At 41.1% G+C, this 27,577-nt stretch overlaps 1 protein-coding gene across 1 annotated transcript in view; it reads right to left on the bottom strand.

Annotated features, from left to right (window-relative positions):
- The window catches only part of FKBP9 (FKBP prolyl isomerase 9), an 83,187-nt gene that overhangs the window by 40,340 nt on the left and 15,270 nt on the right, over positions 1 to 27,577 (bottom strand). The window contains exons 2-5 of the mRNA XM_033930590.1: positions 19,236 to 19,381; positions 9,868 to 10,057; positions 3,951 to 4,096; positions 1,124 to 1,313 (exon numbers count right to left, since the gene is read on the bottom strand). Of these exons, the coding sequence (XP_033786481.1) occupies positions 1,124 to 1,313; positions 3,951 to 4,096; positions 9,868 to 10,057; positions 19,236 to 19,381 (672 nt within the window). The remainder of the gene's footprint in view (positions 1 to 1,123; positions 1,314 to 3,950; positions 4,097 to 9,867; positions 10,058 to 19,235; positions 19,382 to 27,577) is intronic.

The raw sequence follows: 27,577 nt of genomic DNA, 5'->3' as shown, positions 1-27,577 counted from the left end.
GGGCGGGGACAGGGACTGAGCTGGTGGGGACAGGGCCGAGCTCGTGGGGATAAGGACAAATTTTTCCCCATGTCATTCTCTAGACTGGGGCTGCACGGTCAGGCATTTGGATACAGCACAGTCATCGCAGGCCACATAAAATGGCCAGGCAGGCCAGATTCGGTCTGCGGGTCTTGTGTTTGACATATGTGGCCTAAGTGCTAACATATCTTCACTGCTTTATAAGGCATTTTGTTATGTATACGGCCAATTTATCAAGACTGAGAGGGAAAAAGTACTCCATAGAAGCATTTGCTAAGATGTGCAATGCCTACAAGGCATATTTCGGCAAGCCTGTTTGGGTATCAAGACAAACCTTGGGCATCTCACTTCACATGTGAGCGATGCTAAAAAAAACCTCTGGAAGGTAAGAGAATTTTATTTCACACTCGAATGGTGGAATTTTCTGCTATCAAATTTCTTAGAATGTTTATTTAAAAAAAAAAAAAAAATTTACATTTTAAAAATTTCAATGTTATTTGAAAATATATTATATATGAAATATGTTGTAAGAATCTCATACACATTACTCATCGGTGAAATAAATTTATTGTTTTCACTACCACAATTTCATTTTGTTTTTCTACAGGATGGTACAGAGGGGAAAAGAGAACCATAAAGTTTGCTATCCCAAGAATTTGGTAGAAGCCCACTGACCACTCAAGCAATTGCTACTTCTATATAGTGGATCCTTCCAAACATCAAACTGGCAAGCATGCATCTGCAATCCTTCGCCCTGGTGCCACATTGCCCTGCAGAGAGCAGCTGTCTTCACAAGAGAGCAGCAAGTCAGAGAGTGAGGGAGATGTAAATTCAGTTTACAATATCAGTGGTACAGCTGATGAGAGAAACCTATACTATCCAAACCAAAAAGACCTTAACAACTTGAACAGAGATCTTGGTTTCACCCAGTGCAATGCCGAGCTTTTGACACAGAAATCTTTCTGCAGGCTTACTTTTATGCATGAGCAATCTTGCTGTATGAAAATTTTATAGGAAAGATGATTTACGCCATTCAAATGTACTGTATACTATAGAAAATGCCCAGTTCAAATAACTTTATATGCTTCAGAAGTCAAGTCACCTGGAGTCAAATAAAGATCCATCCAGAAATGTCCCATTATAATGGTATCGCATGAAGTCTCCAGATTGGCTAATACGCTCACAGGTTTCAGGCACAAACTGTCTCTCAACTGTGATACCATCTTTTGGGTTGTGAAGATCCAGTAGGGCTACATCAAAGACCAGTGAAGCTTGAGAAGGGATGCCCCTGCCTGAGGAGCAATAGAAAACACACACAGTAATTTAGATCACTCAATATTCAATGTGAAAAGATAACCCTAGATCTAAGCTCCCCGGTCCATATTTTTTACTTGCTTTCCTTGATACTCTCACTTCCTGTTCAATGATTGTCTCATCTGAGCGAAGGGATCACTTTGCACCATAGGCCCTATCCTGCTTTAGGGATCCTTCAAGCTTCAGCATAAACACTCAAGCCAAAAGCAGACTCTACCCCTCTTTTCCCCAGATGTATCTTGAGATCAAAGTTTTAGATTGTGCAGCTGGAAGTCAGCAGCATCTCCACTGACTGCTTGCTAGGCTAATAAAAATTGGATAAGGATTTTTTTTGTCCAGGCTCACCTTTCTTCCAATAAATAACAAGACAGATTGAGGGGGGGAAGAGACCTGGAGTTAGCTTTTACGGCAACTCCAGCTATGGGGCAGTGTGGGGCTGTGTAGTCAATGCTGGACAGATTTCTACGGTCTCCATCTGATATGCGGCAAAAAGGATCAAGAGCAATTATAAGTATTTTATACCATGTTCAAATCGTCTGATACAGGTCTTACCTATCTCAAGGGGGGCGGGGACATCTTATACTGAATCTTAGCAAGTAAAATGAGTAATTACTGGTTTTCTGCCTTGAGAATGAATGTGACTGTTCGGTAGACTGGATGGACCACACAGGTCTTTATCTGCCGTCATTTACTATGTTACTATGGGGGGGGGGGGTTTAGGTTTCAGCACAGTCAGAACCTCATCCAAACCATCTCCTGATCATTTTATGAAGGGAGTGAGGCCCTAAGATGAAGCAATAGAGTCTTTCTTTCATGGCTATTTGAGAGTTTTTCCTCATCAGGCCCCACCCTTTAACAACCAGCAAATGTTCTTGGTAAGGTGGGGCACAAAGCAAGGCTTCCTTCAAAACAGGTAAACTTGCATCCCTGAACCCATGCTGCTTTCTAGTTTGCCAAATTCTTGGGGCTGCAAAGTTCCTGTCCCCCACTGCAGACTACTAATCATTGCCCTCCCATCCCACCTCGTAGACTGCAGGGCTTCAGCAGCAGTGATAGCCTCCTACCCCATCAATATTTGTCCAGCTGCACATCTCACTTCCTGCAAACTATGTTAGAGGCAAAGGAGTCACAACCAGCATCAATGCCCAGTCAAATCTTCCATAGCACCACACAGCTTGTCTCACTCCACTGAGAAATCAAGGATCCAGTTTAATCAGGATGTTTTTCCATATGCATCAAAGTGGCGGAAATGTTTGATATGAATGATCCCCAGAAAAGCCTCCTGCATCTACTCTGCAGCTCATTATACTAGCAAACCTGAGTCAACATTGAGAGAGAGAGAATATATGTCTCTTGAAGGCCCTAAGATATTTCTAGGGCTTCTAATTCTAGATGTTTATTTTCCAGCTAATTAGGTGTTCTTTGAAGGGACAAGAAATCAACATTTATCTGTGTTTTTGTGCCACAGGTAGTATTGCTGGGTACCTTTTATATCATTCAAAGCAGTCCTTACATTCACAACAAGAGAAACATTTCTGTATTCCCTCTGTGAAAATACTTTATCTAGAATGTGCTCGTAAACAAGCCTACTCCCAGTTTGTGACTAAGCTGTGGAACCAACTTCCTTCTTGCATCAGATTGCTAGACAATTTGACGTTTTTTCGAAGAGCTGTTAAAACACATTTGTTTGGTTTCTAGATAAGTGGCTGAGTTCATTACTAAAAATAGTACATTGAATTTTAAATTTTGATGAGAATGTGAAATTTAAATTTAGATTTATTATGATGGTATTATTATATTAACATAGGCCCTCTTTTACTAAGCTGCGGTAAAAGTGTCTACCGCGACCCAGAGCACTAAATGCTCCAACGCTCTTAGGAATTCTTAGTAAAAGGAGAGAATAATTTATTATGTGTTTGTCAAGATAAATATTGATGTATTCTTATAACCCGTTCTGGGCTATCCTGGAAGGATGGGCTAGAAAACTAAATAAACCTAAACTTAAACCTTTTCTGGTGGAATTAGATTATATATGTATTTTTTTGTATCACTTAGAAGTCATCAGTGCAGAAAGGCGCAAAATCTAAGTGGTGGATAGAAGAGAAGCCAAGGGAGAGGTGTTTGTCCAGTTTTTATCCAATAAACACCCATTTAATTTTTTTCCATAAAGGGTTTTTATCAGGATTGGTTGGTTAAAACCTAAAATCTGAAACCCTAGTTAGTCCTCTACTTATGATGTTAAAATTTTCAGATCTTTAAGAGCACGCATGAACATTTCAAAGAAACCTAGGTTGGCCTCAAGCACACAAGAGTCAGAGCTGTGCAGAGGAAAAAACTCCCAAACTTTCCATTTATTCTTAATGTGTTCATTTCTTTAATTTGTCCATTTATTTTAACTCTTCTCTCCCACCCCCCTTTTGGTGAATTTTTATTCCATTTTACCACATTTTATTATGATTAGCATATAATAAAAAGAAATAGCATATGGCAACACAAAATAATACATGCTGATATAGCACCTCATATTTCAGGAATGTCAATTTTAAAATGCACATTTGCATGCTTAGCATGCGCCTATGAACAGCTGCGCCTGTACAAAAGCTGGCAAGAATTACCGTCTCCATCTTCTCCATAAGCAAGGAAAGGTGGTACAGTGATGAGACGCTTTTCTCCTACACACATTCCCAGCAGGCCCTTGTCCATTCCAGGGATCAGCCAGCCAATCCCCACATACGTATCATAGCTTCTCATGCGTGTGTGGCTTTTAAAGAAAAGAGGAGAATAATAAAATAAGCATGACTATGAAATCTGAAAACAAAACTGTGAGATTTTATAAGCACTGAATTATAGCTATCTTAGATTTGTTAAGAGTATTTTTTTTAAAATAAGCTGTGCCCAGTTCACAGAGAACCATGCTCTTTAAATGTTTCACACAAGTGGACTCGGTAGTTCTCTGATTTTAAACACAGGGGCTTTATGTACAGGTAAGATCTCTGGAAATCTGTAGACTTTGCAAGGTGGCCACAGACCCATCCAGAAATCCTATTCCATGGAAATCAATTCACAGCTCCTGACTAAGTAGACCAGTCCAAAGTATTCAAAGCCCTGGCATAATTAGGGACGCACTGATTTTTCATTATAAATTATTTTGGAAATTTTCTTCTCTCTCTTTTTTCAGGAGTGTTTTATTTTAAACTGTAGCTTAGATACGTATAGTGAAAATCCTTTGAAGAAAAATACATGAAACAGCAGCTGCTGTGAAAGAGAATGAGAAAGGAGAGAATCTCAAGAGTTTGATAAATAAAGCAAGGAAGGGAATTTAGAGTACATCTTTGCCAACGGAACAAATTTTCAAAATGCACTTCATTTCTATTGCAATAGTGTAACATTATTTTTAAATTTAATTCCACTAGGAACTACCTTTCCTATTCTGTATATATAAGAGCATAAGCATTGTCATTCTGGGACAAACTAAAGATCCATCAAGCTCAGTATCCTGTTTCCAACAGTGACCAATCCAGGTCCAAGTATTTGGCAAGATCTTAAACAAGTAAAACAGATTTTATGCTGGTTCTCCAAGAAATAAGCAGTAGATTTTCCTAAGTTCAGCTTAATAATGGCTTATGGACTTTTCTTTCAGGAAATGGTCCAAACCATATTCAAACCTTGCTAATCTAACTGCTATTACCACATTTTCTGACAATGAATTCCAGAATTTATTTATTTTTAAAACTTCTAGCCCGCTTAAATCTTAAATGGGTTACAAAATGACATTTACATTTTGCATGATCTGTGCTAAGTCATTTGCTGTGATAATAATACAGGTACTTATTGTTCACTGCTTACCAATGGGTTTAGAGCAAATTATAATAAACAAAATTAACAGAGAGAAATATCCAATACACACATGATCACATACAGCAAAGATCCAAATTACAATAAAAATTTCTTAAATAAAAAAGCCTATGTCTGCCTTACATACCGATGCATATACTCTGTTAGCAGTATATAAAAGATACTAGATGTGATATATTTAGATTTTAGCAAAGCTTTTAACAGTGTTCCACACAGGTGTCTAATAAATAAACTGACTGCCCTCGGGATCAGCTTCAAAGTGATGGACCAGGGGCCAGATTCTCTAAGCTCCGACAACACGGTAAAAAAAATACTGTGATGGGAGTGATTTTTGTTTTACTGGCAATTCTCAGCACAATAGAATGCAAATTATATATATGTTATATATGCAGAAATCGCTGGTAAGGGAGGGGTGGGGGTGGAACTGTGCTCAGAAGAAAAATTGCTAGCACAGCGCCTCCTCCTGCCTGCCAGTCAAAAAGCAGCCCCTGCTCTCCCTGCATAAACCAACTAGCAGGGACAGAAGGGGCTGCTTTATTTTAATAGGCACAGCTGTTGTGTGTACACAACACACACACAAGAACTGTGCCTTTAAAAAAAAGCACCTCACACACACCCCTCCTGACATCGGGGTACTTTATTTTTCTGCCACAGGATCGGGGGGGATCCCCCATGCCAGGGAACCCCTTGACAGCAAGTTTCCCCCCCCAACAGCCCCCCACCACACCAAGCTTAGTCGTCCAGTGGGCCGTGCCCCCTCCAACAGCAAACCTCCCCCCCACCCCGACAGCTCCCCACCACACTAGTCTGGTGGTCTAGTGGTCCATCCCCACTCTGACTCCCCCCCGGTACCCTCCTAACAATAAGCTTCCCCCTAACAGCCTCCACCACACTATGCCTTGTGGTCTAATGAGCCATCCCCCTCCAACCCTCCCCATATCCCCTAGACAGCAAGCTTCCCCCGCCCCGATAATCCCCACAACATCAAGCCTGGTGGTCTAGTGGGCCATCCCCAACTCTGACCCTCTACCCCCCGACTTCCCCGCACCTTTTTTATTTATTTTAAAAATTTCTATACTGTTTTAAACCAAAACGATTTACAAACTGTTACATACATGGATGCTCCCTCCCTCCCTCCTCTTCAAAATGGTGAGCCTTCCCCTTACTGGTGCATCCTGAGATGTACCAGAAAGGGGCCTAAGGCCCTGATTGGCCCAGGCACCTAAGGCCCCTCTCCCTAGAGGCCTTAGGAGGGCCCCTGTGATGCATTAGGAGGGAGGGGCCTAAGACTGATTAGCCCATGTGCCCAAGGCTCCTCCCATAGGAAGGATCTTAGGCACCTAGGCCAATCAGAGCCTTAAGCCCCTTCTCAGGCCCCGATCCCAGGATCCATCGGGAAGGGGAAGGCCTGCCATTATGAAAAGGCGGGCCTTCTGGCAGGAGGGAGTGAGCATCATTCCTGAAGGTCTTCTAAAAAAGGTACGGGGTAGGGTCGGAGGTGGGACGGCCCACTAGACTACCAGGCTTTGTGTGGTAACATAGAAACATAGAAACATAGAAATTGACGGCAGAAAAGGGCCATAGCCCATCGAGTCTGCCCATACCATACTCCCTGATTCTTACTCCCCTATAGATCCCACATGAATATCCCATTTTCTCTTAAAATCTGACACGCCGCTGGTAGGGGATAAGAGTTTGCTATCAGGAAGGTCCCTGACCCTACGGCAGGAAGGAGTGGGTATCCCTGCATGGGGTGGAGGTAGCATTGGTGGGGGACAGCAATGACGGGGGGGGGCACTAGACCACCAGACTTTTGGGGGGACTCCATTTAGAAGGAATGGGAGCCATTCGTGGTGGAGGGTCTGAGCTGCTTTATTTTCCTGTCAGTGCCTGTGCCAATCAGCGCTCAGGCACTGACAAGAAAGTAAGGCTAAGAGAGCTCAGACCTTGCCAGTAAATATCAGCCCGGATTCCTCGTAAATGGAGGGTCTTTCCTTTTGGAGAATTACCTGGAGAGATCTTTTTAATAGTAATGGCTTTGTTATACTACAGTTTTAAAATTAATGATCTCATTGTACTACATTTGCATAGTACAATCAAAGGTTGCTAGAAAGCATGGAAAAGACCATGGTGAGCCGTTTTGATAATTAGGTGGTAAAATATGCATTTAAAGATGGTTTAATGCCATCATTAAATGCACTGTGACTTTAGAGAATCTGGCCCTGGATCAGGAACTGGTTGAGTAGAAGGTGACAGAGGGTAGTGGTCAATGGAGATCTCTCTGAGGAAAAGGACATTACCAGTGGTGTGTCTCAAGATTCGGTTCTTGTGCTTGTTCTTTTTAACATTTTTGTAAGTGATATTTTTTGGAAGGGCTGTCAGATAAGGTTTGCCTCTTTGCAGATGATATCAAAATCTGCAATAGAGAAGATACCCATGATGGTGTGAATAACACGAGGAAGGACCTAGCAAACCTTGAAGAATGGTCTGAAATTTGGCAGCTAAGATGTAATGCTACAAAATGCAAAGTCATGCATTTGGGCTGCAAAAACCTGAGGGAACGGTACAGTTTAGGAGGTGAAGAACCTTTGTGGTATGAAAGAGGAGCAGGACTTGGTGTGATAGTACGTCATGATCTTAAAGGTTGCCAAACAGGTTGAAAAGACGACAGCGAAAGCTAGAAGGATACTAGGGTGCATAGGAAAAGGTATGGCCATTAGGAAAAGGAGGTATTGATGCCCTTGTATAAGACTCTAGTGAGACCTCATTTAGAATATTGTGTACAATTCTGGAAACTGCACCTTCAAAAAGATATAAACAGAATGGAGTTGGTCCACAGAAGGCAACTATAATGGTCCGTGGTCTTTATAATAAGACATATGAGGACAGACTTAAAGATCTCAATATGTATACTTTGGAGGAAAGGCAGAAGAGGGGAGATATGATAGAAATGTTTAGATATCTATGCAGTATAAATGCACATTAGTCGAGTCTCTTTCATTTGAAAGGAAGCTCTGGGATGAGAGGGCATAGGATGAAGTTAAGAGGTGATAGGTTCAGGAGTAATCAAAGGAAATACTTTTTTTACAGAAAGGCTGGAAGATGCGTGGGACAGTCTCCCGGAAGAGGTGGTGGAGACAAAGATTGTATCTGAGTTCAAGAAAGCATGGGACAGGCACGTGGGATCTCTTGAGGAGATAGAGGATGCTGTGGATGGGCCTTTTGGCCTTGTGTGTCATCATGTTTCCCAGTTAATGATGAACCCTGCTATTCAAGAAATCCTTAAATACAAACTAACACAGCAAGAATCATCTCAATCACCAATAGCAACCCACTCCGCTCCATAATACCACAGGAAATGTCCAGATAACTCCTTATCTAATCTGCCTTGAACTGCAAGGTTATGGCGGAACAGAAATCACTTAAGTAATGTGCCATACTGACAGTAGTGGGATCTATCTAAAGTCTTCCATTAGCTACAGCATAGCCACCTTTCCTACACTGTCCTGGTCACCTCATTCCTGCTCTGAAGGGACCCAACCCTATGGTAGATTAGGTAATTCATTCTCTCTACTTGTAGAATCTCAGCTGAGAATACCCAAAAATAAGCCAATTAGTGCTAAGTTGTAACCACTTTTCTCTCAATGTAGACACCTGCCATTGGAAACTGGATTACGTTCACATATCAGAGTTAACACATGCCTTTCTATCACTACTGAGTCCAACTGTATTTCTTTATTTTAATTTGTACTAGACCAGTGATCTCAAACACAAATCCTTTGCAGGGCCACATTTTGGATTTGTAAGTACTTGGAGGGTCTCAGAAAAAATAGTTAATGTCTTAACGAAATGACAATTTTGCATGAGGTCAAACTCTTTATTCACTTCCCCCTCCGCATTCGCAGTGATAGGAGAATGGCAAGGCAGTGAATAGAGAAAAACTGCAAATAACTTTTTGCATGTTATTTGCGATTTTTCTATTAAAAAAAAAACAAAAAACCCACACACACAAAAAAAAAAACGACACAAAACCGCGAATAACCTGACCTGTTCCAGTGAAGAAAGTGCAGCTGGGAGGATAGCTTTTCTCTATGCAAAGCCGGGAGCAGCGATTTTGCAACGCCGGGAGCAGCGATTTCCTGTGATGTAAATTTGGGGGTGGGGCCTTTAATCGAAAAACCGTGAATAACCGAAACCACAGACTGCAAACCGCGATTATGGAGGGGTAAGTGTAGTTTATAAATCTTTCCTTTTGGCTAAGTCTTAATAATAATATTGTAATTTATAGCTAAAGAGACATATGATCAAGAAACTGTTTTATTTTACATTTGTGATTATAATAAACATACTGAGGGCCTTATAATAGTACCTGGCGGGCCACATGTGGCCCCCTGGGCCACGGGTTTGAAACCACTGTACTATACTAACATTTTTCATAGACACATCAATCAACAGCCACAGAAACATCTGAAACAACTGCATCAACAATTATTAAATTCCACCCCTCCCTCCCCGAGCTGTCAATTTCTGCAAAAATTCATTTCCGATCAAAGTGATTAGCTGAATTAGTCATTTAAAAACATGCAATATACAGTATATACTAAAAAAGAATGTGTTATAGTGTTTCTCAAGTTCACCATAAAATAATACCAGAGGCTTATATTAAAAAGAAAATACCTTGAGTCAAACAGCGTCCCATCCAGCAACGTCCCATTGTAGTGGTACCGCACAAAATCGGAAACCTGCACTGTGCGAGAGCAGTTGCTAGGGGTGTGATAAGTCTCAACCTTGAGCGTGTCTTCTGGATTCCAGATGTCCATGAGCAGCACATCAAAGTGAAGCACTGCATCAGGAGGGATGACACCAGCTTCAAGAGCAAGGCAAAAAACAAAGAGATAAGAATGACAATCCTGTCCTGCTCTTGAAGAACCCCCCCATTGGAAGGAGCTCCTGTTGTACCCTGGCATGAGCTAAGGATCTCAACCTACAACACTTGTGTGTGCTGTACTAATTAAGGGGGAGAGTGTGGCGCAGTGGTTATAGCTACAGCCTCAGCACCCTCCGGTTGTGGGTTCAAACCCACACTTATCCTTGTGACCCTGAGCAAGTCACTTAATTCCCCCAGGTACATTAGATAGATTGTGAGCCCACTAAGATAGATAGGAAAAAATGCTTGAGTACCTGAATAAATTCATGTAAGAACATAAGAACATAAGCAGTGCCTCCGCCGGGTCAGACCATAGGTCCATCCTGCCCAGCAGTCCGCTCCCGCGGCGGCCCAAACAGTTCACGACCTGTCTAAATCACCAGAAGGGGCCCCCATGCCTCCTTGGTTTCCTAATTGAGTCCTATCTTCCTATCAAAGTCCTAGCCCTCCGGTCTTGCACCTGCACGACCTGGTTGGGTTTCTACATTTATTTTCTGGTTAGCTTTCTCAGTATCCCACGATCCCTTTATCCCTCAGGAATCCATCCAGTCTCTGTTTGAATCCCTGTACCGTACTCTGCCTGATCACTTCCTCCGGTAGCGCATTCCAAGTGTCCACGACCCTCTCGGTGTAAACCATTGTGAGCTCCCCTGGGAGAACAGTATAGAAAATTGAAATAAATAAATAAGCTGGAATAGGAATAACTCCTCATTTTTCTCCTGTTCCAACCTTCCTCCCCTCAACCAAGAAAAGCTGCTGCTGGTGCCTGCTGAGAGACTAAGGGATAGATTCACTAAACTTATCGATCCCTGTCCCGACAATCACAAAACCAGTTTTACTGGTTTTGCGATTGTTCCCAGACCCGATTCACTAAACAGCTTCCTGATCACTGTGATCCACCTATGCAAATGAGGGGAAATGGAATGCAAAAGTAGGAAGCCATCGATTCACTAAGCAGAAGAAGAAACACCGATTGGGTTTGCCAATCCGACAAGAAGCGGCTGCTGAGGACCAGTCGCTTACTATCCTTGCTGACTCTCCAGCCCTCTTCCGCCCTGAAATATTAGTATCAAGGTTACAACCCCATATAAAACAACCATCAAAATTAAAAATAAAACTGTAAAATATCTTTACATATGCGTAAGAATTCCTTTTTATATGTTCATGTTCTGTAAAAAGCGCATTGCGAGTCTGTGGTTTTAACCCGCGGGTTTAAAGCGTGTTCTGTTCGATAATCTGGCCGCACAAAATAATTCACTGCGTCGGTCACAAATCATTCCTTTTTTTAAAATGTCCAACTCGTAGGGCCAGCAAAAGTAAACTGCAGCCACCCCTCCCCCCTTTCTTTTGAGCTCGCTTGTGCTTTGCTGCCAATGACGTGCGGGAATAAACCCCACCCACTAACTACGTAGTAAGGGCGAAGAGCTAGCGCATGCGTAAACTGTATCAATAAACAAGGATACTCTGCGCATGCATTTTGATCGCTCTTACAGCAATCAGTGAGATCGCTATAGGGTGTGTGTCCAATCAGATCATTTGCATTTAGAATCTGTAGTGAATTGGTCGCTCAACAAAACTCGGCCAAGAATCGCCCAACAGCAATCCAGATCGGTAAGTTTAGTGAATCTAGGTCTAACTTCTTATACTATGTAAAATCAAAATATTTTATTTATTCAGTTTTCTATCCCGTTGTCGCCAAAGAGCTCAGAATGGATTACAGGTTAAACATACATAGGGCTCCTTTTACAAAGGTGCGCTAGCGTTTTTAGTGCGCGCTACCCGAAAAACTACTGCCTGCTCAAGAGGAGGCAGTAGCGGCTAGCGCGTGCGCTATTCTGCACATTAAGGCCCTAACACACCTTTGTAAAAGGAGCCCATAGTATACAGTTAGGTTACGATTTGCACTGGATTTGCCATAATTTCAGTACAAGTTTTTATCCTAACTTGACAAATACTAATATACAAAATATACAGTTTACAGGTTACAATTTGCCATAGTTACAGTGCAAGATTTTTCAATACAAGTTTTCCTTATGTGACATATAGAAGGTAAGATAGCATCATTGCCTTGAAAGGAATGCTTTTACATACTCCCTCTTATAAACCAAACCGGGCTAGTGTGATATTTCTGGTTCTTGCTGAGACCACTTTGTCCAGCCATGGAGGAACAGTGGGATTTTATATATTCAATAATTTTTTTTTACACATAACCACATATATTTTTGTTCTATGTATGCCTTTCTTTGGTGTATGAACACTCAGAAAACAAAAAGATGACTTATAGGCCTCTGCTGTCCTTGCCATGTCTTTTTAGTATATCAATAAGAACATAACATAACATAAGAACATAAGCAATGCCTCTGCTGGGTCAGACCTGAGGTCCATCGTGCCCAGCAGTCCGCTCACGCGGCGGCCCAACAGGTCCAGGACCTGTGCAGTAATCCTCTATCTATACCCCTCTGTCCCCTTTTCCAGCAGGAAATTGTCCAATCCTTTCTTGAACCCCAGTACTGTACTCTGCCCTATTATGCCCTCTGGAAGCTAATGCCTCTGAACAGATCATTGCTGAGAGCTCAATGGGAGTACTGTGTCCCCTCCAGCTCCCTTCTCCTCCAGGCACTAAGACAGCCACCTGTACTCCTCTAGTTGAGGGACATCCCTGAACAAGATCACACTGTGGCAAGTACAGAAGAGTCTCCTCTCAAAAAGGGTCAGCCAACAAGCCTAATATGGAGTCATGGTGGAGTAATTGCCCCTAAGTAATTGCCTCCTCTGATACTGGAAAGTCTGTCCCTGGAGAGAGACCATAAATGCAGTCCAGAGAATGGATTCCAAACCTGGGCAGTCTCTGCAATGAAAGACCAAGGAAATGAGACTCATACCTATATAAGTACCCTGCATGATTTTCAAAGCAATTTAAATGGTGCAAAGAGGCTCCAGGCTATTTAAATCACTTGTCCGTGGCCAATTACACATATTCAGCGGTACTTATCTGCTTAAATCCCTCTGTGGCTGAATATTTATTTATTTATTTATTCGATTTTTAGCCCGTCATCCCAAAAAAGCCCAGAACGGGTTACAAAGTACATCCATAATAATCCAGACAGAGCAGAGATGACAGTTTACATAAATTACAATATAGACATGACAATAAAACATATGTACTAAGTAGCATCTGGTGAAATTAAGTGACATAAGTGAGTTGACTAGGTGGCATTTCAGGGTGAATGACTTTAAGGCGCTGGGTTAGTAAAGAGGAAGGTTTTCACGGCCTTCCTGAAGTTCCAGAGTCCATCTAGTGATCTGACAGATGGAGGGATTGTGTGCCAAAGTTTGGGTATGAAATGTGAGTAGGAGCGTTTGCGGGCAGTTTCAGTTTTGAGGGAGCGGCCAGAAGGTATGGTCAGTCGTTTTTCTCCTTGGGACCTCAGTGGTCGTTTTGGGAAGTAGATTTGTAGTTTAGTTTTCATGTAGTACGGAATCGTTTCATGGAAGGTTTTGAAAGCGAGGAGCAGGGCCTTGAAGGTGCATGGCTAGCATCTGAGCAAAAAACGGCTAACTTGCATTCCAGGGGCAGCTGGCACTTATGCGGTTAAGCCCTTAACCCCATAAGATAAGCACATAAATTGGGCTGCCTAAAAAACAGTCCTATCTTATGTGCTCCATCTTATCAGGGTTAAGGGTTGAATACCGCACTTAACCGCTTAAGTTTTAGCAATCAACATACAATGTCAGTGCCTGGACATGGCCCAGAATTAAATATCTGGAAATATAGCCAGTGGCGGGCATACAGCCACTGATCTTTGCTGGTTGAATATTGACTAGACAATGTAAAGGAGGAGATTATGGGACATTCAAACACCTCAAAAACTAAAAGGCAATGCACCAGAAACAACAATTTGTCAAGGGGAAAGAAATTATAGAACAAAAGCTCATGTTCTGAGATTTGGCAGAATAGAGTGAGAAGTAATATTAGAAAATATTTCTTCACAGAAAGCTAGTAGATGCAAATAAAAAGGAGTGACAAAATTCAAGGTAGTATAGGATCATCAAAGATGATCCTTAGCTGCAGAGAGCAAGGGGTCTTTATAGCATTGTAAGTGGGAGGAAGTCAGAAGAAAAGAGGGGCCTTTTGTATGTCTCAAGCTTTACCCAGAAGCAGCACTAGAAAGTGGGGATCAATAAATCAATTACTTAGTTATATATCTATAGGTGAAACATTTAATTAGACTCATTTAATACATTTTTCAAAGCTAACACTCCTTTCCTCAGCATTCCCATGATAGTCTGAGGGTGTAAAGGGGAGGAGAGATGGATGAGTGATCACAAAGTGACAGGTGCATAGTAGAGTTTTATAAGAACATAAGAATAGCTTTACTAGGTTAGACCAATTGTCCATCCAACCTAGTATCCTGTCTTCATGGAGGCCAATTCAAGTCCAAAAGAACATAAGAATAGCTTTACTAGGTTAGACCAATTGTCCATCCAACCTAGTATCCTGTCTTCATGGAGGCCAATTCAAGTCCAAAAGAACATAAGAATTGTCATACTGGGACAGACTGAAGGTCCATCAAGCCCAGCATCGTGTTTCCAACAGTGGCCCAAGCACCTAGCTAGATTCCAAGTAATAAAACAGATTTTATGCTGCTTATCCTAGGAATAAGCAATGGATTTCCCCAAGTCATCTCAATAGTGGCCTATGGCATTGCTGATGACATCATCAGTGATGCGACAGAGGGAATCACCGGCGGGAGAAGACCACGAAGGAGCCTGTTTAGAGTGCTGCCGACGCTGCTGTTAGGAGGGAGATATGTCGGTCTCTGCAGTGGGAGGGTCGGCAGTATTTGGATGGGAGGGAGAAATGGAAGATGGGAGGGTCAGCGGGGGTTTGGATGCACGGCAGGGGAAGCATTGCTGCTGGCAAATCCAGGGACATTCGGGTTAGGCTTCCTGGGTCAATATAACTAGGGCTTATTTTTGGGGTAGGGCTTATATTAAGACCTACCCAAAAATCATGCTAAGGCTTATTTTCGGGGTAGATCTTATTTTCGGGGAAACGGTAGATTTGTTTTAAAGTTTCTTGAGTATTCAGACCATAAGATCTTTGATACAATACTCTGGTTCTGAAAAGCGCTCCCCCACAGGGGTGTCATTATGATCTACTTTGTGCCACTTGATCTTATTTCTTTGTGAATGAATTCTGGTCTAACAACATTAACCCCCTCTTCTACTAAACAGCGCTAGCGGTTTTAGCGCGGGGAGCCGTGCTGAATGGCCCGCGCTGCTCCCAACACTCATAGAGTTCTTATGAGCAACAGGAGCAGCGCAGCTCCTGGCACTAAAACCACTAGCACGTTTAGTAGAAGAGGCCCTAAGTATCAAGAATCTAGTTTATTTGATTAACCCACTCATCAAGTCTGGTTGCCTACATTGTTTTACATGTCAAACCTAAAATACATAATAAACAATGCCTTTATTATTTATATTTATGTTTTGGAATGCAAAAGGAAACAGCAGCAGGGCAAAAATAACTTACACATCCATAATTAGGGATTTACCAGGTGCCCAAAACTATCTCCTCCTTCTCCCCGTCTCCCCCATCAGCCTGACATTCATTGTTATACTATCGTAAGTCCAACTATAGATCAATAAATCAGTTCACAGACCAGTGACAAAAGCTTACTGGGATTCCCCTACAAGCAAATCATCGTGATACCTCAGTGAAGGCCCAATTTTTAGGACAAGAGCACTTTATCAATGACCTTATGATCCAGATACTTAAAAGAATGCTATGCAAAATTAAACAATCGGTGCTTTTTTGACAAGACAACATAGAAGTCTATGAGATTTCATCAAACTGATTCTCAGTACTATTCTTTTTTTATTTAAATATAACAATTATAATATATACAGTATTCTAAAGCAATACGAGTCCACATCAAGGAAGAGAAATAGGTCATTCTTAAACATACATAACCAACAAGGACAAGAAAAAAAAGCCTGTATATCTCTATTTTAAGTTTCCCTACCTATCAGGAATCTTTCCAACTGATCAGGTTCAAAAAAGGCATATGACATATTTAAATAAGTAATCATACATTTAGCAGGAAATTTTAAGAAAAAATTGGCTCCCAATGATAATACACGAGATTTGTATTGAAGAAATTGTTTCCACCTAAACTGGGTAGCTCTACAAACGTCTGGAAACATTTGCAGTTTCTGCCCACAAAAGAGGAAATCTGTTTTCAAGAAATCATTTTTCAACCCCCTACTTTTACAATTCTCTGAGGCAAAGGTAACCAAGAGGGCAACACAATCTGAAATACCATCGTAACTTGTTTCAAGAAATAATGTCAAATTTTTCAATGGATCTTTCCTCTGGTTAGATTCATCGGATGTACGATCCCCTCATTGAGAGATAGAAATATCTATTCGACATAATAGTTTCAGCATTGCCCAATTGTAGAACCTCTTTAAAATATTTTCTAAGTAGTATCTCAGGAGAGAGCAATGAACATTTTGGGAAATTCAATATTCTCAGATATGATTTTCCATAATCGCACACTGTCTATGCAACCAAAGGCTGTCTTTGATTGCAGAAGTGCTAATATGTTGTAGAGTACCCATCTGAGATTCTAATTTTTAACTGCTTCTTTCAACTGAATAATTTTTTCATCCGTTTTTTTCCAATTTAGACACCACTTATTCTGAAAAAACACAAAGCTTTTGGCCTGGACCCTGTAGTAAAGCTTCAGACCTTTTAACCACTGTCCACATATCTTTTAAAGTTATATTCTGAGGAATTTCCTCATTAGACGAGTTCCCAATAGGAAACTCAACTGGTTGGATTTTAATACACTCTAATGGGGATTTTAGCTGTGGTTGTTGTACCAATAGGTCTGAAGCTGTGTTTTCTCCTAAAGGAAGACTACTATTAGGACAAGTCTCCTCTGGAGAAAAAGAGGAAACAGGTGGACCCAGAGAAATTCTTTCCCCAGAACTTAATGAAGCACCCGATACATTTCCTGTGATAGGAGAGGAAGGAGTAGGCTTAGAAGCCAAAACTAAGTGTCTCTCAATAGGGCCTGGGAGAGTTGGAGTACTAGTTGGTAATAAGTTAAGCTTTACCTTACGCTTCCCCATACTCATAACAGGAACAAAAAATAGGCAAATTTCTCAAACCGTTTTCTCTACTGCAACGGAACTCCACCAGGACTCCAAAGGGGCTCCTTAGGGTCCCTTTGGCCACGTCCTGCGGCCACGTCCTGCGAGCACGCTGCAGGAAGTGGCAGGTTTTTAACTCCGATGTAGCCCCGCCCCCTGAAATCAGCACGGGGAAGTCAGGAACAGCTGACAAGATGAAAAAAGCTGCAAAGCCACTGGGTCTCTCCTCTCTCCCAGGCAGAAGAGCCTCCTCACTCTCCCTTCTCAGTACTATTCTTAATAGCACACAAATTTATATCTACTCTGGAAAAAAAACTGTAAATGTGTGCTTACGCTGCAGCTCTGCCCACACTATGCCTCTGGGAATACCTATGCACCAATCATGTAAAAGTACATGTGTTTTGTTAGTATTTGTGCCTGAATACTCTCACACAATTTTATAATAAGCATTCTCTGCATGTAAAATATTTTTATACACTGAAAATGCTTTATAAAATTATCCCATGATATACTTTTAAGCCAACATAAAAACCCAGATCTCTCTTACATTCTGATGCATTACGAGCTATAAAATTCTATTGCCCCACCCATCAACATCCTACCCCCTACCCCCCATAGCCACTGTTCCCCCTCAGCCTATTACTGAACTCTTCTATCATTCACTTATGTTTGCTAGTTTTTGCCATGTTTTGCTCTCTCTGGGGCCGATGGTCAAAAGTCACCATTAACATCCAAGTATGTTATAGCCCAGCTGAACTTACCAAACAGAGAACAGCGATCAATATTCAAAGGAAATTCAAGCAAATGAGATGCGTGAAAAGTCTATATGCTATTCAGTAGGGAAAGCGCCTAGCACATAAGCAGAACAGTCTCACAATAAACATCTCTCTTCTGCGCATGCCTACAAAAAGCAGAATGGCAACAACTGCGTCCAAGGCATGTGTCATGGGCATCTATTGTAAAATCATGCCGTATGGTTCACTGGTTTATTGTTCCACTTTTTTTTACGCTACTGTTGCATGCGGAACAGACACAGTAAACACACATGACATTTCCCACACATATGCAGATTTTTTTTAAATGCTAGCGACTGCTCCATCAAGAAGTCACCCTCGAGCAACGACACCTTCAGACCTGCCAGAAAATTTTGACCATTACGGGTAGGTGCTCCTTTCTGTGCATGGCTCAAAAACATCTGTGCATTACACAGAATGCTCATTTTAATTCAAACAAGCTGGTTTTAAATACATTTGCATTGCATCTTCTGTTGCCGCTTCCATGGATGGTAAAAGCAGAGGCAAAACCCTTTGTGCATTAGTTGCACAATAAAGTACATGCATAACTGGCTAAAATCAGACTAAACAAAATTACACAAGTCTGGTAAGTTTCGAGCATCGGACCCTCTGTTCAGATCTGAGGAAGACAAGAGTGCTATCTACAGCTAGTCAAGAAATAAACGGAGCCCTGGAACGAGGGGGGCATGTCCGAGGAAATCCAGACGTCTGATAACCCTAGTCCAAATGAGTTCTGTGATTGAAGTAAAACTGGAGACTAACTAAGGCCTATGAATTTGCAGTGGGCAGCAAAAAATTGGACAGCCTGGGCCTTGCCCTCTATCTGTTTGTCATACTCTAGGCTTCCATCGCTACATTAAACCTGCAGCTTTATGAGGCACCCAAAGAGACATGACAGGACTGGTAGTTCTAAATCAGGGATCTCAAAGTCCCTCCTTGAGGGCCGCAATCCAGTCGGGTTTTCAGGGTTTCCCCAATGAATATGTGTTGAAAGCAGCGCATGCACATAGATCTCATGCATATTCATTGGGGAAATCCTGAAAACCCGACTGGATTCCGGCCCTCGAGGAGGGACTTTGAGACCCCTGTTCTAAATACTCCTTTCTTTTCTCATGACAGGCTATCTCAAAAACAGAGCTGGAGATAGAATCAGTACTCACAGACTCCTTCACTGCCATAGGCTAAGCTGGGTGGTATGGTCACCAATCGCCTTTCGTTCACACACATCCCGATCAGGGCTTTATCCATCCCAGCAATCAACTTCCCCTTTCCCACAAACACGTTGTACGTAGAGCCATGGTCGTAACTAGATGGGAAGCAAAGAATAAGGAAAACATGAAGCATAAGTTAAATTATCTTTTAAAAATATATACGAGGGTTGATTCATAAGTAATGGCAACTATTTTTTTTCTCTCGAAAATGTGGCAACACTGGAAATCTAATATATATGTGACATACAGTTCTTAATGTTGCCACCAGATGAGAGGTGAGTGCAGCGGTCTCTGGTAGGGGAGAAGCAAAAAAACATGACATTTGAAACACTACCTGTTATTGCCCAAAATAGGAAGGCATGACCCAGGCTGGCATTGCTGCCAGTACCTGCCCAGCATTGGACTCAAGACATGAAGGGTTATATGCCTGTCCCAAGGTCACAATTTGCTGCTCTGAGAGATTTGAACCAGGGTATTCCAGTCCCCAGACCACTGTTTTAAACATTAAACTACTCCTTCACTCTTAGGGAAGGAAAAGCCAGCAGGAAAAAAAAAAGATGGTGATAGTAGCTCTATAAATCTCTAAGACTTCATTTGGAGTACTATATGCAGTTCTGGAGATCGCACCTTCAAAGCATATAAAACAAAGATAGCCCTCATCATAAAGCATATGGGTACAGACCTAAAGATCTAATATGTATATTGTACTTACAGGAAAGGAGAGATAAATAATAGGAGAGATAAATAATAATAATAAGATTATTCTTGCATACCACCCTGCCATAAAGTTCTAGACCAGGGGTGTCAAAGTCCCTCCTCGAGGGCCGTAATCCAGTCGGGTTTTCAGGATTTCCCCAATGAATATGCATTGAAAGCAGTGCATGCACATAGATCTCATGCATATTCATTGAGGAAATCCTGAAAACACGACTGGATTCCGGCCCTCGAGGACCGACTTTGACACCTGTGTTCTAGACGGTTTACATCAAAGAAGACTGCACAATCAGTGAACATACATATATCAGGGAAAAACAGCAGTAATTGAGTTACAAATTTATCAAACAAGTAAGTTTTTAACAACTTCCTAAAGGAATAGTAGGACTGTGCTTGAGGAATAAAAGTACTTAACCAGGAATTCATTTTTCCTGCCTGAAATGCTAATGTCTTTTCTAAAAAAAATCTCTTGTATTGACAAGCTTTTCAAGTTGGATACATAAACATGCAATTTTTTTGAGTATTCCTATTAGACTTGTACAATTTGAATTGGGAGGATAGGTGCCCTGGAGCCAAATCAAATAACACTTTAAAGCAAATACAGCCAAATTTGAACATAATTTATGCCTCAAATGTGACACACTGCATATCTTTGGTCTGACACGGTATAAAAATTCAAATCAAATGTAAACATGAACCCCATCAGGTCAAAAATGTATCAGAACATGAAAGAAATAAAACATAAATCCATTTCCTCTTATACTGAACATAATACAAAGACATCCTAAATACATATTTCCTAACCAAATGTAGTTACTAAATTCAAAATAAAACTGTTGTTTTCTACCTTTGTTGTTGGACATTTAATTTTTCCATTATGTTGATCCTAATTTTTGTTTTCTGCTTTCCTGTCTTCTGCTAACTCTCTTTCCAGAGGCACTGTCAATTTGTCATTTCTCTTCTCTCCTTCTATCTTGATTTTGTTCCAGTCCTTCATTACATCTATCTCTGGTATATTGATCTTTCCCTTGCAGCTCTTTTCTCCTCTATTTTCTGCCTTCCTATCAACTCAATTTTGCCCATATTTTTACCCTGAAGTTCTCCATCTCCCTCTTTTTATTTTTCAACTTCCTATCAACTTCCCATCTCCTCTCACCCCCTAATTCTCAGTTTCCATCTCATTTCTTTCCAAGCCTCCTAATCCCTTCTATCTTTCCTCTACTCCACGTTACATTTTTATCATTTCTACTTACTAACCTCCTCTCACTCATCTCCTTGACAATCCTTATGGGTTCTCCTATGATTCACCCATTCCCAGTTTCACCCCTCCCTTTCTCTCTCTCCATCACACTTGTAGACCAGTATCTGCTTCCTACCCCCTCCCTTCCTTGTACCCTGACATCTACCCATTTCTTCCCTCTAATCCCCGGAATCTTCCTATACCATCTCTACCTCCTTGCCCCTGTGATCCAACATTTTATCTCTCTTCCCTTTTTCCCAGTTTCCAGCATCTCTTCCTCCCTCCCCTCTACCCTCAGGGCCATCATTTTTCTTTCTTCCTTCTCTCCAGCCCCACACCTATAGTCCAGAATTTCTTCCTCTCTCCTCCCTTCCTCATTGTCCAGCATCTCTTTAGCCCTTCTACCCCAGGTCCAATATCTCTTCCTCCCATCCCTCTTTCCCTAGGTCCATTATTTCTCTTTCTTACTTCCGTCATCTCCATTCTCATCCATTATTTTTCTCTTTCTTACTTCCCTCATCTCCACTCTCATCTATTATTTCTCTCTTTCTTCATCTCTCCCCTTTATTATTTCTCTCTTTCTTCTCTCACTCCCTTACCCTCCCCTCCAGTTCTTCATTTTTTTCTTTCTTTCCTCCTTCTACCCCCCCCCCCTAGTTCTCCATTTCTCTCTTTCTTGCCTCCCACTCATCTACCTTAAACTTTGCCTCCTAGGAGGTTTCTGGAAACAGCAGCAATTGACAGACACTGCCTGTGGCTTGCTTTGAGTCTCTCTTCTACCACAACTTCCTGTTTATGGAGAGACAGATCACAGCAGAAGACAGGCTCCAAGTAGGCCACAGGCAGTGCCTGTCAATTGCTGCCACTGCCAAGGATCCCCTTGGAGGCTTAAGAGTGGAGAGTGCAAGAGATGGGGAGAAATGCTGGGTGGAAAAGAGATAGATGATAGGATGTTAGATCACATAGAGGAAGGCACTGGGTCCTCAGCTGCTCTGGGTCCTCGGGCACTGCCCAGTTGCCTAAATGGTCAGTCCATCCCTGGTAGTAAATGCATGAAACAGCCTCCCGCTGGAACTGTTGTAGAGAAGACTATTTGAATTCAAGAAAGCATGGGACAAATACAGAGGATCTTTGAAGAAGAGGAAGGAACTATAGAACTAAGCAGCTGGTTTGGATGAGGAGACATACAGTCTTTTTCTGAGTCATGTTCTTTGTTTCTCATGAAAGGGTCAAAAGTATCCTTTAGAAGCCTTTAGTTTTCTGATGTGGTTTGTGCTAACACCACTGACCTTTTTTTTCCTTAAAACATGCAATGGGGTTCCACAAGATTAAAAAGAAGGCCTATTCCTTTTCATTGCGAGCTTGAAATGTGGGATACAAAGGAGAAGGAAGAGCTACACAAAATCACCTTATTTGAACTTGATTGCATTAGATAATAAGTAACAGATGTACTAAAGTAAAAAAATTTAATTAAATCCCCACCCATTTTACATCTTTGGGCACTTTGAAATTAATTACAATACCGATGATTGGTACTCTGAAAACCAATTCTAACATGATGGCAGAATCAGGGGAAATCAGATCTCCTGTAAAATGCCTCAAAGCGTTCGATACACCCTTAAAGATACTCCTATGTAATTCCTATGACAATTCTTATGTAAAGTTACAATTCTTATAACCTCCTGATAAATCTTATGTAATTCGCCTTGAACCGCAAGGTAATGGTGGAATAGAAATCACTAATGTAATGTAATAAGTGTTTAATCAAATTAATTTAATATACTTTATTTAAACTCTAGCAAATAAGTTGAAAAATAAGTTATTTGAATATCAAATGACTTTATGAAGAGTCTGAAGAGCTAACCCGGAAGGGAAGGCTGATGTTTCTTTTGAAACTCAATTTTTGAAAATTGTAGAGAGTAAAAGATTTTTTGCTGTCAATGAATGAGAAAAGAAACAGGGAATATTTGTGAATAAAATTAATATAATGCCATTTGTTAGTACTAGCTTAACCCATTGTAAATTCAGTGAAGTATATTTGCGTGCCCAGCCTTGCCAACCCACTCACCAGCTTAACTGCAGCAGTCCCACTCCATTATCATCATGATCCCATCTCTCTTTTATCCTATGAACTAATCCTGAAATATTCACAATCCAGCCCAGTTATCTCCTTCAAGCCCATTTCCTACATCAAAAAGCTGAGTCCTCCACATCATTAGCTTCATCATCCTGCCATCTCGCTCCTCTGCTTGCTGGCTTCCTGCCAAGCTTTGCACAGAGCATAGATATGACAAAAGGGCACATGGTCAGAATCTTAGTAGGCATGTCAGCATGCTAAATTAATTCACTGTAGAGCCAACAGCGTCTCCTAGTGGCCAGAGAATGAATGACAAAAAAACAGAAAACCATTACACTGCAACCAATGCTATTAAATGCTGGATAGAGAAACTCTATATCTTTCCAAAATATTCACCTGTTGTTGCCTTATGGCCTGAATATAAAATATATTAAAACAGTGTGTATTCCATGAACTCACTCTTCCAGGCCCACAATAATCAAGTAAAAAATATATATTTTACAAATCCTTAAAACATGAAGCAGAAAAAGAAATCACAGACCAGCTTGGTTGGATAAGAATCCACCCCCTTGAACTTCTGTAGCATTCCTAAATATGTTAAGCTTTGGTGTAACCAGTTGACTTCAAAAGCACACACCAAGTGAATTAGCCCCACCTGTGTTAAATTATACTGATTCACATAATGACAGTATAAACTGAGCAGTTCTGTTGGTTCTCTCTGCTGGGTAGTACATTTCAAAAGAAAGACCCAACAGTGACCATCAAGTAGAAGGTAAAAGAATTCCAGTACAAGGTTGTAAAAGGACACAGATCAAAGGACAAGTATTAGAAGAATTGGAAAGTCACTGAAAATTCCTTGGAGCACAGTCGAAGCAATAATTAAGAAGTGAAACAAAGAAAAATGAAGGCAGATAAAGACCATATGGCCTATCTGTTCTGCCTATGGCTTGCTCTGTCTCTCTTCTACCACAACTTCCTGTTTATGGATAGACAGATCACAGCTAGAAGCTTTTGAAATAAAATTGGGATACCCAAGATGGCCACCATAGCATTTTGACATTAGAAAATGGCCCAGGAGAACTATATAAAACTTCCAAAAATTAAGAAAAGGGTTTCTGGAGAAGGGGAACCCTCTATGAAGCACCAGAGACCCTGAAAAGTTGAGTTTCGGGATTTTCTTGTGTTTCGTACTTATCAGGTTTGCTTCAATGATGATCTCTCAGGCATTTGGAATAATCCATCTGGTGTTTCACAGGGTTCACCATTGTCCCCACTGCTTTTTAATGTTTATATGTCTTCACTGGGTGCTCAGCTGTCTCATTTGGGGATAAAATTGTTTAGTTATGCAGATGATTTCACAATCATCATTCCATTTGCTAACTCTCTTTCAGAAATCATTCCTATGGCAACAGAAGTATTAGGCTTAATGGAACAGTAGATGACTGAAATCAAATTAAAGCTTAACTCAGGAAAAACGAAGTTTTTTGTAGCTTCTCCACCACCAGGAAGATTTTTGGATATTCAGAAGTTACTTTCTCAACCACCCAGCAGCGATGTGATTGCATGTCACGAAGCTTACCAGGAATATCTTGTATTGCACCTACGACTACTTTTGAACATGCACTAGTCGGGTCTCCTGAGGCAGGGATTGATACGGGGCCACGTTGGGACCCCACATACCCTGTTTTCAAGCTAAGTGAACGTGCTTTCATCTTATTTTTGCAGTGACTTTTTGCATGATTGAATAAGAAGAGAGAAAGAGAAAAGATTATCATTTCGAATCAGTAAAATATTTTTAATATCATTTCAAGTTACACCAAGTCTTTGAGCGTGATCAAAAATTTTTATAAAGCTGCAATGATTGGAAGGTGAACTCTTTACACAGGGAGGTTTTTCAGCCTTCCCTTCAGAGTTTCATATCTCTGAGCTTTTTTATAGATAGTTTTTTGATCACTCTCTGCAGACATATTACCTTTAGGGGTCAGTTCTATTTATTACAAAGATGGATGCAAGGCAGAAAGTGAAGATGGAGAGAAAAACAGTCAAAGGACAAGAAGGCCCTGGAAACATAGTTAAAAGCACAGAAAAATAAAGTCACCAGCCAACAAAGGTAGGGAAAAAGATTTTATTTTCAATATAGTGATTGAAATGTGTCAGTTTTGAGAAAGGAAAGATATTAAACTTTAAATGTGAGGGCTGCAGAAAAAATAGGGTACTTGGAGGGCCGCAGAAAAAATAGTTAATGACAATTCTGCATAAGGTAAAACTCTTTATAGTTTATAAATCTTTCCTTTAACTGTTAAAGGAAAGATTTATAAACTATAAAGAGTTTTACCTCATGCAAAGTTGTCATTTCTTTAATAAGATATTAACTATTTTTTCTGCGGCCCTCCAAGTACCTACAAATCCAAAATGTGGCTCCACTAAGGGCTTGCGTTTGAGACCACTGATCTACATCATTAACCAGGGCTGGATTAATGGGTAGACCCAGTAGGCACCTGCCTAGGGCCTGAAACTGTCAGAGGAGCCTGCTGAAGTAGGGTAAAAAGATGACTCACCTTGCAATTTTTTTTTCAAACGGAAATGCCTCCCCCCCCCCCCCCGGCATCAATAGCGACGGGTCCCCACTCGGTATCAATGGCAACACGGCCAGCTTTGGGACATTGCTGAAACAAGGCAGCCCTGTGAACTTCTAAAAGCTAAGTTACTCAGCATTTCATATTCTGCTCTTTTCACTGGTTTTCAGCATTATATCTGCTTAATTTCTCTTCTCCTCCCTGTTTCTTACTAAAAAAAAATATAAAAAAGCACAAAAAAATAAATCCTTCTCTTTCCTCTGTTAAATCTTATTTCCTCTTCCTGCATTTTTGTTTAAAATACTGTGTTTTAGGTGGTATAGAGCCTATATTTCTGGTGCCTGTGGCTCAGGGTGACTAAAGTAGGGAAAATCCTGTTATAAATCCTGTGTTTTAGGGTAGCACTGATAGAACCTGCATTTTTGTTTAAAATACTGTGTTTTAGGTGGTATAGAGCCTATATTTCTGCCTTACTAGTAGTCTTACTTATAGTCCCACCAACCCCAGGGACCACTATTCATATATAGAGACCCATATAATCAGGACTACTCAAATCAAGTCACTTCACAACCAATCAAGATGACCTTTATTCTATGCAATCACTGTGGTGCTTTAATTCCAAGACATACTATTTGGAGGCTTAAGGCTTGCCCCATCTGTCTTCAACTTGCCAGTATTAAGGAGGAGCTCTGCAAACTTAAACAGGAATTGAATACAATTAAAGCAGCTTCCATCATTCCACAAAATCATACCAACTTACCACCTCTACCTCAAAGAATAAAACAGCCCAGGAATAAATGGGTCACAGTAGGCTCAGGAAGACTGCGACATGTAACACAGAAACATCCACCTTCACTAATATTACCTCTACAGAATTCCTTCGCTCCACTAGTGCACTGCGATACTCAGGAAAACAGAAGGGAGGTGGGACTGGAACCAATGAAGGTAACTCAAGAGAACAAGCGCACCCTAAGTACAAATAAAAAAGCCAAAAACAGAAGCATTAACCTTGGAACACAGGGCGAGGAGACCAAAATAGTGAAATGTCTTCCAGGATCCTCAGCTACCAGGAGTTCCAGGCAAATACTGACTATAATTAAGGAAGAAACTAAGGATTTTAACACTGATGTTGTTATCCATCTGGGAACAAATGACCTGGCCAACAACTCCACACTTGCAGCACAGAAAGCTTTTCGGGAGCTTGGTGAGGGTGTGAAACCTTTTGTAAAGACTTTAGCTTTTTCTGAAATACTGCCTGCATATGGAAAAGGAGAGCAAAGAGTGAAAAACACAGAGGACTTTAATAGATGGCTCAGAGCCTGGTGTCATCAAGAAGGCTTCAGGTACATAGGAGGATGGGGAAATACATGGAAGGACAAGAAGCTATATTGCACTGATGGGCTACATATTACTACAGCAGGAAAAAGAAACCTTGCAAAGAAATTTAGACAATATTTTTCTAGGCATTTAAACTAGAAGGTGGGGGTGGTGTATGAACGAAGGACAATTATAGAGACCACCCACGGCAAAAGAAAAGATGTGATAGTAGTAAAGGCTGCAACATAAGCAATATCAGCAACTCATTTCTTTGTATTGCAACGGAAAGTGAAACAACACAAAAATCCATACGAAAAAGGAGATTATCGCTGAAAAATAGCTGGAAAGCGATGACCACAAATGCTCG

This window comes from Geotrypetes seraphini, chromosome 2 (assembly GCF_902459505.1).
Source record: "Geotrypetes seraphini chromosome 2, aGeoSer1.1, whole genome shotgun sequence".
NCBI lineage: Eukaryota > Metazoa > Chordata > Amphibia > Gymnophiona > Dermophiidae > Geotrypetes > Geotrypetes seraphini.
This window is presented reverse-complemented; position numbering and strand designations above follow the sequence as displayed.